The 12,025-nt window shown below is 37.4% G+C and overlaps 3 protein-coding genes across 4 annotated transcripts; 2 read left to right on the top strand and 1 right to left on the bottom strand.

The window, feature by feature from the left end:
• Nucleotides 10-4,782, top strand: LOC107638800 (protein argonaute 2-like). The gene is made up of 3 exons (XM_021120698.1): nucleotides 10-514; nucleotides 879-2,079; nucleotides 3,335-4,782. Exons 1-3 carry the CDS (start codon nucleotides 67-69, stop codon nucleotides 4,767-4,769), a joined length of 3,084 nt encoding a protein of 1,027 aa, XP_020976357.1. The 5' UTR covers nucleotides 10-66; the 3' UTR covers nucleotides 4,770-4,782.
• On the top strand, nucleotides 4,781-7,401 carry LOC110270888 (putative E3 ubiquitin-protein ligase LIN). 2 transcript variants are annotated; one of them, XM_021120700.1, is made up of 4 exons: nucleotides 4,804-5,045; nucleotides 5,153-5,984; nucleotides 6,131-6,266; nucleotides 6,494-7,401. In XM_021120700.1, the coding sequence occupies exons 2-4, from the start codon at nucleotides 5,779-5,781 to the stop codon at nucleotides 6,698-6,700; spliced, it is 549 nt and encodes a 182-aa protein (XP_020976359.1). In that variant the 5' UTR covers nucleotides 4,804-5,045; nucleotides 5,153-5,778; the 3' UTR covers nucleotides 6,701-7,401. The 2 variants fall into 2 exon arrangements, with proteins under 2 accessions (XP_020976358.1, XP_020976359.1); XM_021120699.1 differs by lacking the exon at nucleotides 6,494-7,401 and having other exon boundaries at nucleotides 4,781-5,045; nucleotides 5,153-5,988; nucleotides 6,131-6,249.
• Nucleotides 8,043-9,319, bottom strand: LOC107638798 (60S ribosomal protein L9). The gene is made up of 3 exons (XM_016342194.2): nucleotides 8,856-9,319; nucleotides 8,502-8,624; nucleotides 8,043-8,395 (listed from the first exon to the last, which is right to left on the bottom strand). The coding sequence occupies exons 1-3, from the start codon at nucleotides 9,225-9,227 to the stop codon at nucleotides 8,312-8,314; spliced, it is 579 nt and encodes a 192-aa protein (XP_016197680.1). The 5' UTR covers nucleotides 9,228-9,319; the 3' UTR covers nucleotides 8,043-8,311.

The raw sequence follows: 12,025 nt of genomic DNA, 5'->3' as shown, positions 1-12,025 counted from the left end.
AGTGTGGTTTTAACTTCAAAGTTTTATTCGGCCCTCAGTTAACTTAAACAAACCCCTCTCCTTCTAATGGAATCCGGTGGTGACGGCCGTGGTCGCGGCGGAAGAGGGCCACGCCGCCAACAACGACAGCCGGAGCTCAATCTTCAACCACAATGGCGCCGTCCCTTAACATCACCAACAACCTCACACTCAAACATCACTCTCCAACCCCAATGGCGACGATCGACGCAACCGCCGCCAACAGCCCTTCCTTCTCACCCTCAGTATTCTGCCGCCGCCGCTGAACAACCGCGTGAGCTCCTTCTCCAACCAGAGTGGCGCCGCCCGAGGCCCCCGACGACGACAACAACTTCTGCTCCGGAACCGGAACCGGAACGGAGGCTACCGAGGCCCACTTCTTCGTTCTGGAACCAGAATCAGTATTCTCCGAAGCCGCAGAGCTCGAGTTCCGGCAGTGAAGGTTCTAGAACTTCCAGCGCTGCTGACCATGCTGACTTTTGGCGACTTCCCTCAGGTATCTACAATGGTGCATACTCTCTCTATGTTTCTCACCATTTTTATGTTCTATGATTCAGGTATCAATAGTGATAGTACAATGCAAAACTGAACGTGATCATCAAAATTTTCTTAGTTATATTAGACACATTAGCACTAGGAAGGAATAACATTAGTAAGATTTATAAATTCCACAAAGCTGAATTAGGGAATTTACTAGGAATTGATGGTTTCTTTTTTATACCATAAATTAATTTATATATAACAAGCTAGGATTATTATATCATCAGCACATGACTTGTAGCTTTTGTCCCCCTAGCTGTTAGTTCTGTGCGCAGCATTATTAGTGTGTATGAAGTATTTAAGTCTACTTTGCCTTGCAGATTCTCAAGTTCCCAAACTAGAAAGACTGCAAATATCCAGACAGTTAGCTACCCCATCTAGTACCCTCGAAAGGAAGGATAAGCTTTCACCTATTCGGAGACCCGACAATGGTGGCACATTGGCAATTCTAACTAGCAAACTCCGTGTTAATCATTTCCCTGTGAAGTTAAATCCAGAGAGTGTAATAATGCATTACAATGTTGGCGTTAAACCAAAGTTTCCCTCAAAGCATGGCCGGCCTCAGAAATTATCAAAATCTGATCTGTCCATGATTAGAGATAAATTGTTTTCTGATGATCCAGAGAGATTACCCCTGGATATGACTGCATATGATGGTGCAAAGAATATCTTTAGTGCAATACAATTACCGGAAGAAACCTTTACTGTGGAGCTTTCTGAAGGAGATGATGAAAAGACCCTTACATATAGTGTTACCTTAACACTTGTTAATACATACAGGCTTCGCAAGCTAATGGACTATCTTAATGGTCACAGCCTCTCAATTCCCAGGGATATTTTACAAGGGATGGATGTGGTGGTCAAGGAGAATCCATCTAGGCGCACTGTTGCAGTGGGACGACACTTCTATCCCCCTATGGCACTGAAAGATCTTCACCGCGGCATAATTGCTGTTGGTGGGTTTCAGCATAGTTTAAAGCCTACATCGCAGGGTCTGTCCCTATGCGTAGACTACTCTGTGTTGGCTTTCCGAAAGCAAGTGTCAGTCTTGGATTTCTTGCATGAGCATATACATAATTTTAAGTTGGAGGAATTTGAATACTTCAGAAAGGATGTTGAAGATGCACTTATTGGATTGAAAGTTAGTGTGACTCATCGTAAATCCAAACAGAAATATACTGTTGTGAAATTAACACCTCAGAATGCAAGGTACGTCACTTTCCCCATTGACAATGCTGAGGGGTGGAATCTCTCAAAGAATGCTAGTCTTCTTAGCTTTTTTAGAGACAAATATGGGAAAGACATTGTATACAAAGATATTCCCTGTTTAGACTTAGGGAAAGGCAACAAGAAGAACTATGTACCTATGGAATTCTGTGTTTTGGTTGGGGGGCAGAAATATCCTAAAGAACGTCTGGATGCAGATTCTGCAAAGACATTGAAAGCACTGTCACTAGCTCACCCAACTGAGAGGGAGAGTGCAATACAAAAGATGGTGCACTCAAATGATGGACCTTGCGGGTAAGTAAAATATCATTTCAATTGTATTTTTTCTGACTGTTTACGCCTTGTCGTACTCACATTATTACCTTTCCTTTGTTTCTAGTTACAACTTTATGGAATGAGAGCTGTAGGTTTAGGATCGTTAATAAAGAGTAGTTTCAGTTTGCGTCTTTCATTTTTTTGCTGATGTGTGCACTAAGCTATAATGGTTTAGAAAGTGCACATAAACTCCTAAGCCCCACATTTTTTTTGGAAAACACCCTTTGTCACTCAAAATTGCTAAATATCTAGCAATTCTCATATGCTTCCATGCCAACTTCTATAGCTCTTGGTTAGGATGCCTCCATAGACATTGTTATATGATTAGCCCCTCAAGCACTATTGCAACTAGGAGGCCCATCTAATTATTGTGTTGATGCAAATGACAATATGGAAGTTGTTAAACTTTTGGATCATCTAGCCAAGAGATTCGCCAAAAGAAGTTTAATGGTAGGAAGAAAAGTAATTCCCAGTTGATAAGACTAACATTTTCACTCTACATCCTAAACTAGTAAAACAATGTGTCAGCTTTCTGTAAAGGGTATGCATGTAATTGGTTAGTGGTTAGTTATATTGGTTAGGCTGTTAGCTTAGTAGTGTTTGTGATTCTGTTAAAATCTAGTGTACTAGTATGTATAAGTAAAACTTACAGTCACTGTTATGATATATGATTCGGTGCTATTATGTGAACAATATTCAGTAACTTCACAGTCAAGTAATCTCTTCTTCTACAATATTTCTTCATTGCACTTGCTTGTTCCTGAACCTTCAAACTCCATCAGATTCAAGCTTGCAGTCATCTTTCATTTCCTTGGAAGATGACCAAAGAGTATTATGTTTGATTGTGATCCTAACAGTAACAACTGCCAAGCCTTATCCTACTAGATGAGGTTGGCAGCAATTGTGATCCTAATTGTTAAGTTTATTCTACTTGGTAGGATGGACTACATGGAACATAACAATACAGAAAATATGTGATGACTGAACTGTGTAAACATCGGTATAATTTAGCAATGAGTGCAAACCTGCACATGTTTAGCATTACTTTTTAATGGTTGGATGTTCTCCTTTTATCTTTTTCATGTCAATATATTAGTGATAATTTGAAAAACATATATGAACATAAGAATATGTGGAATTCTAGAGGTTTATTCATTCAATGTTTGTGATTTTGATCCGCTATTTCTGTCAATTTATCTGAGACAAATTTCACTTATATTTTTTATATTGTCAGTGGTGGTGTGATAACAAATTTTGGAATGAAAGTGAACACGAACATGACAACCATTCTAGGACGTGTCATTGCCCCCCCAGAATTAAAGCTAGGTGATCCAAATGGCAAGGCTATCAAGATATCGTTGGATCTAGAGAAATGTAATTGGAACCTTCTTGGAAGATCAATGGCAGAAGGCAAACCAGTTGATTGTTGGGCCATTCTTGATTTTACTAGTTCTGGGTCATATAGGCACCAATTGAGAGTCAACGAATTCGTTAAAAAGCTTATTGGTAAATACGAAAGAATGGGTATAAACATGCAGGAGCCCATTTGGTATGAAGAATCTTCAATGCAGATACTTGCAAGGAATGATTTGCTCTCTGAATTACTTCAAAAGATTAGCAATACTTGTAAACAGAATCATGGTCACATGCAATTTCTCCTGTGTGTGATGACTAAGAAAAGTCCAGGTTACAAGTACCTTAAGTGGATTTCTGAGACCAAAGTTGGTATAGTGACACAATGCTGCTTATCTCATAGTGCTAATGAAGGGGATGACCTATTTTATACTAATCTGGCCCTCAAGATCAATGCCAAGCTTGGAGGCAGTAATGTAGAGCTCAACAATATGTTCCCTTACTTTGAGGAAGATAGGCATGTTATGTTTGTTGGGGCTGATGTCAATCATCCTGGTTCTCGGGACACCAAGAGTCCATCGATTGCTGCTGTGGTTGCAACTGTTAATTGGCCTGCAGCAAATCGTTACGCAGCACGTGTTTGCCCTCAGTACAATCGGAGCGAGAAAATACTCAACTTTGGGGAAGTTTGCTTTGAGCTTGTTGCATGTTATAGAAGGATGAATGGAGTCAGGCCTGAAAAAATCATCATTTTTCGTGATGGGGTGAGTGAGTACCAGTTTGATATGGTTCTTAATGAAGAGCTACAGGATTTGAAGAGAGAATTCCAGAGATTAAATTACTTCCCAACTATCACTCTTATTGTAGCACAAAAACGACATCAAACTCGATTCTTTCCAGAGGGTAGGAGGGATGGATCATCCACTGGCAATGTTTTGCCAGGAACAGTTGTTGATGCAAAAGTTACTCACCCTTTTGAGTTTGACTTTTACCTTTGTAGTTACTATGGAAGCATAGGCACCAGCAAGCCTACTCACTACCACGTTTTATGGGATGAACACAGGTTTAAATCTGATGAATTGCAAAAGCTTATATATGACATGTGCTTCACCTTTGCAAAGTGCACTAAACCTGTATCGTTAGTCCCTCCAGTGTACTATGCTGACCTCGCTGCTTATAGAGGACGATTATACCATGAAGCAAGGGTTGGGATGCAATCTATGAAATCAGTAGGATCCTCATCTTCTAAGGCTTCTTTTGAGCAGGGATTTTATAGGTTGCATCCTGACTTGGAAAACTTGATGTTCTTCATCTAAAGGATATATATCTCTCCACAGTCTAGCTGTCTTTCTGTGTTATCTTTTTTATTGGTTTCTTTCTTCTGAATCCTAAGAATATAAAGAAAGAAAATGTCATCATTGAAAAACCATAATAATAATAATAATTGGCATTCACCAATGGCTTCTTCCTTTGCTGAACTTCTTCCCTCAGATGATGGAGCCTCACACAAGAAGAAGCTATCACTTCCTTCATACATATGTCATGATCCTAGAAGTGTTGCTTCATCAAAGCACAAGTCAGAGAAATCCACTGTAAGAAGATATGATATCATAAATGCTTCATTTTTATTCATGTATGCATATTGTTTGCATAAATGCTTCAAATACTACTATCATATTTAATACTCTTACTTGTGTAGGTAAGAAGTGGCTCTTCTTCATCTCAGTTCAAGAGGCCTGGTTCAGCTTCTGAGAGATCAAACTCTAGGTCTCTGGTGGCAGAAGATTCAAGAATGGATGAAGTTGCTATTGGAGCAGTGATGAAAATCCTCAGTGGCTACATTGGAAGATATGTAAAAGGTGAACTTTTCAGGAGAAAAATCAGGGAAAGATGCAGTTCTGTGATGGAGAGAAGAAGAAGAGAGGACTCAAATGATGAGGTTTTTGAGAATTTGGAAATGGGCATGGGGAAAGTTGATAAATTGGTAGAAGATCATGGAAGAATGAGGCAAGTTATGTTGATCAAAAGCTTGAAGAATTCCATTGAGATATTAACCATAATAGTTGCTTCCTCTTTGAATGCTAAAGATTCTCATCTTTCTGCTTGTGCTCAAATTTACTTGGCAATAGCTTATAAGATGTTGAAGAAAGAGAGAGTTTCCTCAAAGCATTTACTTCAAGTGTTTTGTGATTCTCCTAGTATGGATAGAACATACCTGATTCCTGATCTTTGGGAGCACTTGTTTCTTCCCCATCTTCTCCATCTCAAAATTTGGTATAACAAGGAGATTGAGTCTCTTTTAAACATGGTGATAACAAAAGGAAAATGAAGGTGTTGAGCAAAGTCTACAATGAAAAAATGGATGCTGGAACTAGTCTCTTTGCTTTGTACTACAAGCAATGGCTGAAAGTTGGGGCCACAGAGCCTTCTCTTCCGGTTGTATCATTGCCATCAATGCCAAGTTGCAGATCATCATCAAGAAGAAAATCTTCAGATTCTTTGGTTTCAAATTCCTCAATCAATCCAGACTTGTAAGTGATATGAATTACTTATTCTTCCGAATTTCGTATATTCGTAACTAAATGTATATGGATACTACTTGTTTCCAAATTCATTGAGTTATGAATATTTCAAATTTTTAAAATGACAAATATTATGTTTCGGTTCTCTTCAACAGATATAAGGCAGTGTTTGGCCCCAAACTGGAGCAGCAACCTACTGGTCCGGATGAACAAAAAGGAGCCATTGTAATTTATAAGGGCTCAGAGATTAATGATAAAATTTATGGAGATGAATACAGGAGTTCATCTCAGGTTGGTAGTTTCTTTTCCTTTATTTCACAGATGAAAATTTTCTTATTTAATCCCTTCATTCCACAATATCTGTCACTTGTAGAAATCTGTTTATCCATAATCAGTTGTGTCCAGATATGATTGATTTATGAATGTATCAAATTTCTAAAGTGAACGATAATGCGAAAAAGGAGTATACTGTAGAATTGATGTCTTGATACATGATTCTATTTTCTTGCTATTGTCAGAGAGAAAGAGATGTATATATGGGAAGATCATCAATCCAAGATGACAAGAATCATGGTCAATTATGGTCCGAGTCCCAGAGATTGGACTATTTCCAGTGCTTTTCTTGCAGGAACATACCTACAGAAGGATTGGAAAACAGCAACTACAGATCCAAGAACATTGCTTCAATCAAAAGGGGAGGAATAAATTCTCTTCCAAGGAATTAGGCACACTTGCTGGTTTTGCCTTCACCATCCCCAAATTCATCAAGTAGATCCAAGGTATACTTCCTTTGGTACAAAGCAATACCCTGAGAACTGCGTGCTACCTCCATTCCGAGGAAGAACTTCAGTCTTCCCAAATCCTTGATGCTGAATTCATCATCCAAGGATTTCTTAATAGCATTAATCTCAACTGCATTGTCTCCGAATAACACTAAATCATCCGCATTCACAAGGATCACCGCTAGTCCACTGCTGGTTTGCTTGGTAAAAAAAGAACGAACGTGACTGGATTTGAGGAAACCGTTCTGCTTAAGAAAACCACACAGCCGACCATTGGCAGTGTGGTGTGCTTAACTTGCTGCCAGTAACATCAGCTAACCGGACAGCTGATTTGCTCACAAAAGCACTTGTCCCACGACCATTTGGTTTGCTACTCAACAAGCTGGGCATGCTTGATGTGCATTCCCTGCTTGAGGGAGGATGATAAAGATGATAAATAGTTAGCTTTGTTGTTTTTGCATATTCTGCATTGGCAAATTGTAACTAATATTTAGTTCTATCCCTCTCTCAATTCTGATCTTCAGCACGTGCGTTATATCCTAGAAACTTCTTAAAAAAATAATTGTGTGAAATAAATGAGGGAATGGATCCGTTCAATTGTTGAAAAAAATTTAGGAAATAAAGTGTGATTTATAACCTTTCAATGCATTCTCTATGTTTTTTCTTAATCCTATTTATAACAATTAAAGATTAATGACGAAAGATCACACTTTACTTTCTCAATTGTTAAAAAAAATTGAAAAGATTCATTCTCAATAAATGATAAGTATGAGTATCTCACACCAACGACCGGCACAGCTGTAAACGACAAATATGTTTAAATAAACTTGTAAGTTTTAGATGATGACTATAAAAGTTTACTTAAAATGTCCAAAACTTCTCAATCTCGCATCAAAATTTTTTTTATTCTATACATAATTTTTCTATTTTAATAAATTTGTTTATTGAATTATAAAATTACTTTCAAATATCAAAATAAATATTAATGTAAGACATTTTTATTTCACAATACAGACTAAGGCCATAAATGTATATTATATTAAATAAAGTAAAGAAACAAAATTTTTAAAATAATTATAACACCACAATATATTGTTAATTATCATTTCTTTCTATTTAAAAAAAACATTATTTAAAAAAAACATAACTAGGTGCGCTGAATTCAAGGTGGTATCAATTATCAGTTCAGCTTTCAGAACGTTTGTTAATCACTTACTGTGCTAAGTTTTTGGTGTCTAAGAGAATAGAAAGAAGGAAAAAGAAACCAAACAGAACAGAGCAGAGGTTCAAAAAACAACAGCTTACAATCTGCTAACAATTAATATTCAATCATGATGACAGATGATGAAAAGTATAAAAACATCTCTTTAGGTAGTAGAGTAACCAAATGCATAGAGGCAGGATGTTCCAAAATGATATTACTTTGATAAAACACAATTTTAAAACACAAAATCTCAATAATCTCCAAACCACTAAATAGGAAGCAATCCATGAACAACAGATACTATCATTGAAAATAAAATTAAAACAAAAAAAAAGCTAGTCTTTCACAATCTACTCTTCAACGATTGTTCCCTTCTCGCTGACATAGATACCGTCAAGGAACTTCCTAATATCCTTGTTCTTAACATGACATTTCTGTTAAATAAACAAAAGAGAAAACTTACAATTAGAATCCAGGCAAGGGCGAAATGTAAACTGTTTTGACAGTTTGCAGATGAACAATAAAGGAGAAAGAACTGACCTGGTTAATGAGGGCGCATGACCTTGATACGAGCTCAATGTCATTTCCATCCAAAACAAGCTCATCCTTAACCTTTTCGGATCGAACCACAGATACTCCGTCAAGCATGTCTACTTTCCTCACCTATCAATCAATATCTCAGAAATTAAAATAACTAACAATACACACAATCAACAAAACAAAGTTGAAAAAATAAATCTATGAACACATTACATAGCAGAGTTCTATAACTACGGAATTAACATAACTAACATTACAGTTTACATCATCCTGCAAAATTAAAAAACCTAATTCATTTTTCTACTATGATCTGATACCAGAGAAAAAAATAGGAAGCGGGAAGGAAACACTAACCTTCTTCTCGCCAAGAAAATTGCGGATCTCGATGGAGGAGTTGTTGTTAGAAATGCTGGCGTTAATAGGAAAGTGAGCATAGACGAACCTCATCTTATAACGGTATCCCTTAGTGACGCCGGTGATGAGGTTCTCAACATGGCTGAGGGCAGTGCGGATGGCGGCGGAAGTCTTGCGAGAGCCAAACCAGGCGTCGATCTTGAGCTTCTTCTGGCCATTTCCGTCCTTGATGAGCTGGAAATCAAGGTTGAGATGCTTGAAATCACGTACAAGCTTCCCCCTAGGACCTTCCACTTCAATGACCTTAGCGTGAACCTTGATGCTCACGCCTTCGGGGATGTTCATGGTCTCAGATGAGAGAATAGTCTTCATTTTTGCTAGTAGGGTTTTCGCTCTCTCTTCCTTGCGGCTCTATGTGTAATTTCTTTCTTCCCCACAATAAAAAGGCAAAACCCTAGTTTCTATTTATCGCTGTTGCTGCAGGTTTTCTTCGCCTCATTATGGGCTAGGCCCAACAATGCTTCCAACAAATTCCTTAAGCTGTGAGTTGTGTTGGGCTTAGGCCCATCAGAAATTGCGGAAATAATAAGAAAAGATAAATTCGAATTAAACCAAAGGCACACAAGTTCGAATCCTAGCAGTGGTTGGTGGCTAGGTTAGTGTGTGAGTGGGTGTGTGAGTGTATTTAATTATTTATATGACCAAAAATAAAAAACGAAAAGATAAATTCGGAATATCCTGGTAATTCAGAAAAGATAGAGTCGGTAGAGGTAAGACAACGAGGTTATTACAGATAGCGGATATGGGAGTGCTGAGTGCGATTGGACTATTGGAGGCAGCTCCAAATCTGTGGTGCAAAGCTTTTCACCAGGGTGTCCATGAAGATCGAGATCGCAGAGAAGAGGGGGGCCTGAGGTACCTGCGGCGTCGACCGTTCTACCTAGCAGCGGCTGCAGAGAAGGCGGGCGGCGGAGCTTCACGCAATACCAGAAATCGGGGACACTACAACGAAGGAAGCAAAGAGGAACAAGCTTCGGTGGTGACACAACCTCTGAGGCGGCGAGGAGAACCTGGAACACTGTGAACTCAGGCGGTGACTCAACCTCTGAGGCGGAGCTTCTTGCCGAGGTGATGCCAACAGAGAAATGATGGTGAGTCTTCTTCTATACGACACATTCATCGCTTTCTCCTTTTACCCCTTTTGTTTTTTAGTTTTTTCCACGGTCTTAGTGGATTGTAAAGTGAATTTTGTGTTGAAATGTGAAACTGTGTTGTCGTGTTGTGCATTTCTTTGGATCAGGGGAGGCTTACCCTTCCAAAGCAGTGAGAGCTGAGTTATTTTGAGCATAGTTTCCAATATTGGTAAGTGGTAGCTAAGAGCTTTTTACACTCTTCTGCTTCTGTAAGAAAAATTAAGGGAAAAAAATAGAGAAGGCTCTCTGCAAAATATTGGCTTGGGAAAAAAAATTATTTTATTTGTTTATTATTGTTATTTGCAGGTTTTATAAGATGAATTGAATTGTTCAGAATGTAATATTAGGCTAGGATTTGTTTGATTTAACGGATAAGGAAATAAATGAAATGATTGAACTTGAGTGAAATGGTGTTGTTCAAATTCAAACAATGAAATGGGGTAAAATCATTTAAAATGACTAGCTCCTATGGAATTTGAAACACACTGTTGATTCGCTGCTTTTCTTGTTTATGTGATTCTTTTATTAGTCTTTCTGCCTCTCCTTTTTTTTTTTTTTTCGTATGTTCTCACTATTTTCCCTATCTTCCCTTTTAGTGTTTTGATAAACCCCAATTAATTTTTGCTTAGAATATTTTAAACTTAGTTCAATTTCTAATTGGTTTCGTTGAGATGATTACTACTTCTCATACTTGAATTTCATAAGTTTTGTATTGCTTTGTGATACATTCTGTTATCACAAATTCACTTTCATTGTTGAAGGGGACTTTTTATTACGAATCTTTCGGCTTATTTTACAAAATGGGAGAATAGGAGTTGAGGGCTGACAAGGAAAAATTGCTAGTAAGTTAATGATGAAGGGGGGAAGAAGAAAGGGACTGTGCTTTCTGTTATAAGTGAAAAATTCCTCCAAGAGTATATGAAATATTTGCATAAAGAAAATTGGTTAAATACCCTTCTAAGAAACTTTGTCCTAACTTAATTTTGTATTTTGTTTGCCAAAATTTTGAAAATAATAATTCCAAGGATGTTTCAGGTTCATAATAATGATGAGGTAAGGGCATTGTTCATTCTGCTCTCCAACTCAAGCAATTCGTACACTCATTTTATCAATACCCATCTTTCATTTCTCTCTAATTTTTATAAATTTGGTTTCAATTCTTCTTTTTATGATGTTGGATACCCTCAAAGTTGGCAGCTTTTTCTTTTTTGCATTTTGCTTACCAACTGTTTGTAATTTTGTTTCTTTTTGAGTGTGTTCAGAGAGTGAAGGAGACACGGGGGTTCAAGTGGGAGACATGCAAGGCACTATACCCGTTACACTTGGGCTCTCGGGACAACATTCTTTCCTCAGGTACCAATTTATTATTTTGATTAGTTCCATCAATACCAATAATGAAATTTTGTATGTTTTATGCCTTATTTATAGGGTTATCTTGCACAAGTGTTTGCCTTTCAATATCAGCATCCTATCATCACAGATGTTAAAATCTGGGTATGTTCCCCTTATTTAGTGCAAAAATGTTCACTTATATTTTGGAGTACCTATGATCTTCTTGAGGTTGTACAAAATGACAAAATATATGACAAGGAATTAAATGAAGTAAATTAAGCATTCTAGGATTTCAAGCATAACTATTAGATATCACATGATGAATATACAATTTTAGGAGGGAAAAAAATGATGGGAGTATGTCGTGTTTGACAGGGTGTTTCAATATGTCTCAATACTTTAAAATATAATAAAGGAAACCCCATCACCCAAATGCTTTCTAATTTACTTAAATTTAACTCAAAAGTTTGGGACTTCTCTCTAGACAAGTATCTGTTGAATCAATATATTAATTTAGCGCTGAGTGCATGTTCTAACTAACTATATATCTTAATATATTAATGTCTTAAATTTGTGGGTTCAAGTTCTGATTTTTAAATGAAGAATTGTCGTCAAATTTTGTTGTTCAAATCCTGATTTCAAAAA

Source organism: Arachis ipaensis, chromosome B04 (assembly GCF_000816755.2).
Source record: "Arachis ipaensis cultivar K30076 chromosome B04, Araip1.1, whole genome shotgun sequence".
Classification (NCBI taxonomy): domain Eukaryota; kingdom Viridiplantae; phylum Streptophyta; class Magnoliopsida; order Fabales; family Fabaceae; genus Arachis; species Arachis ipaensis.
Note: the sequence above shows the minus strand (reverse complement) of the source record. Positions and strands in the feature narration are given on the sequence as shown.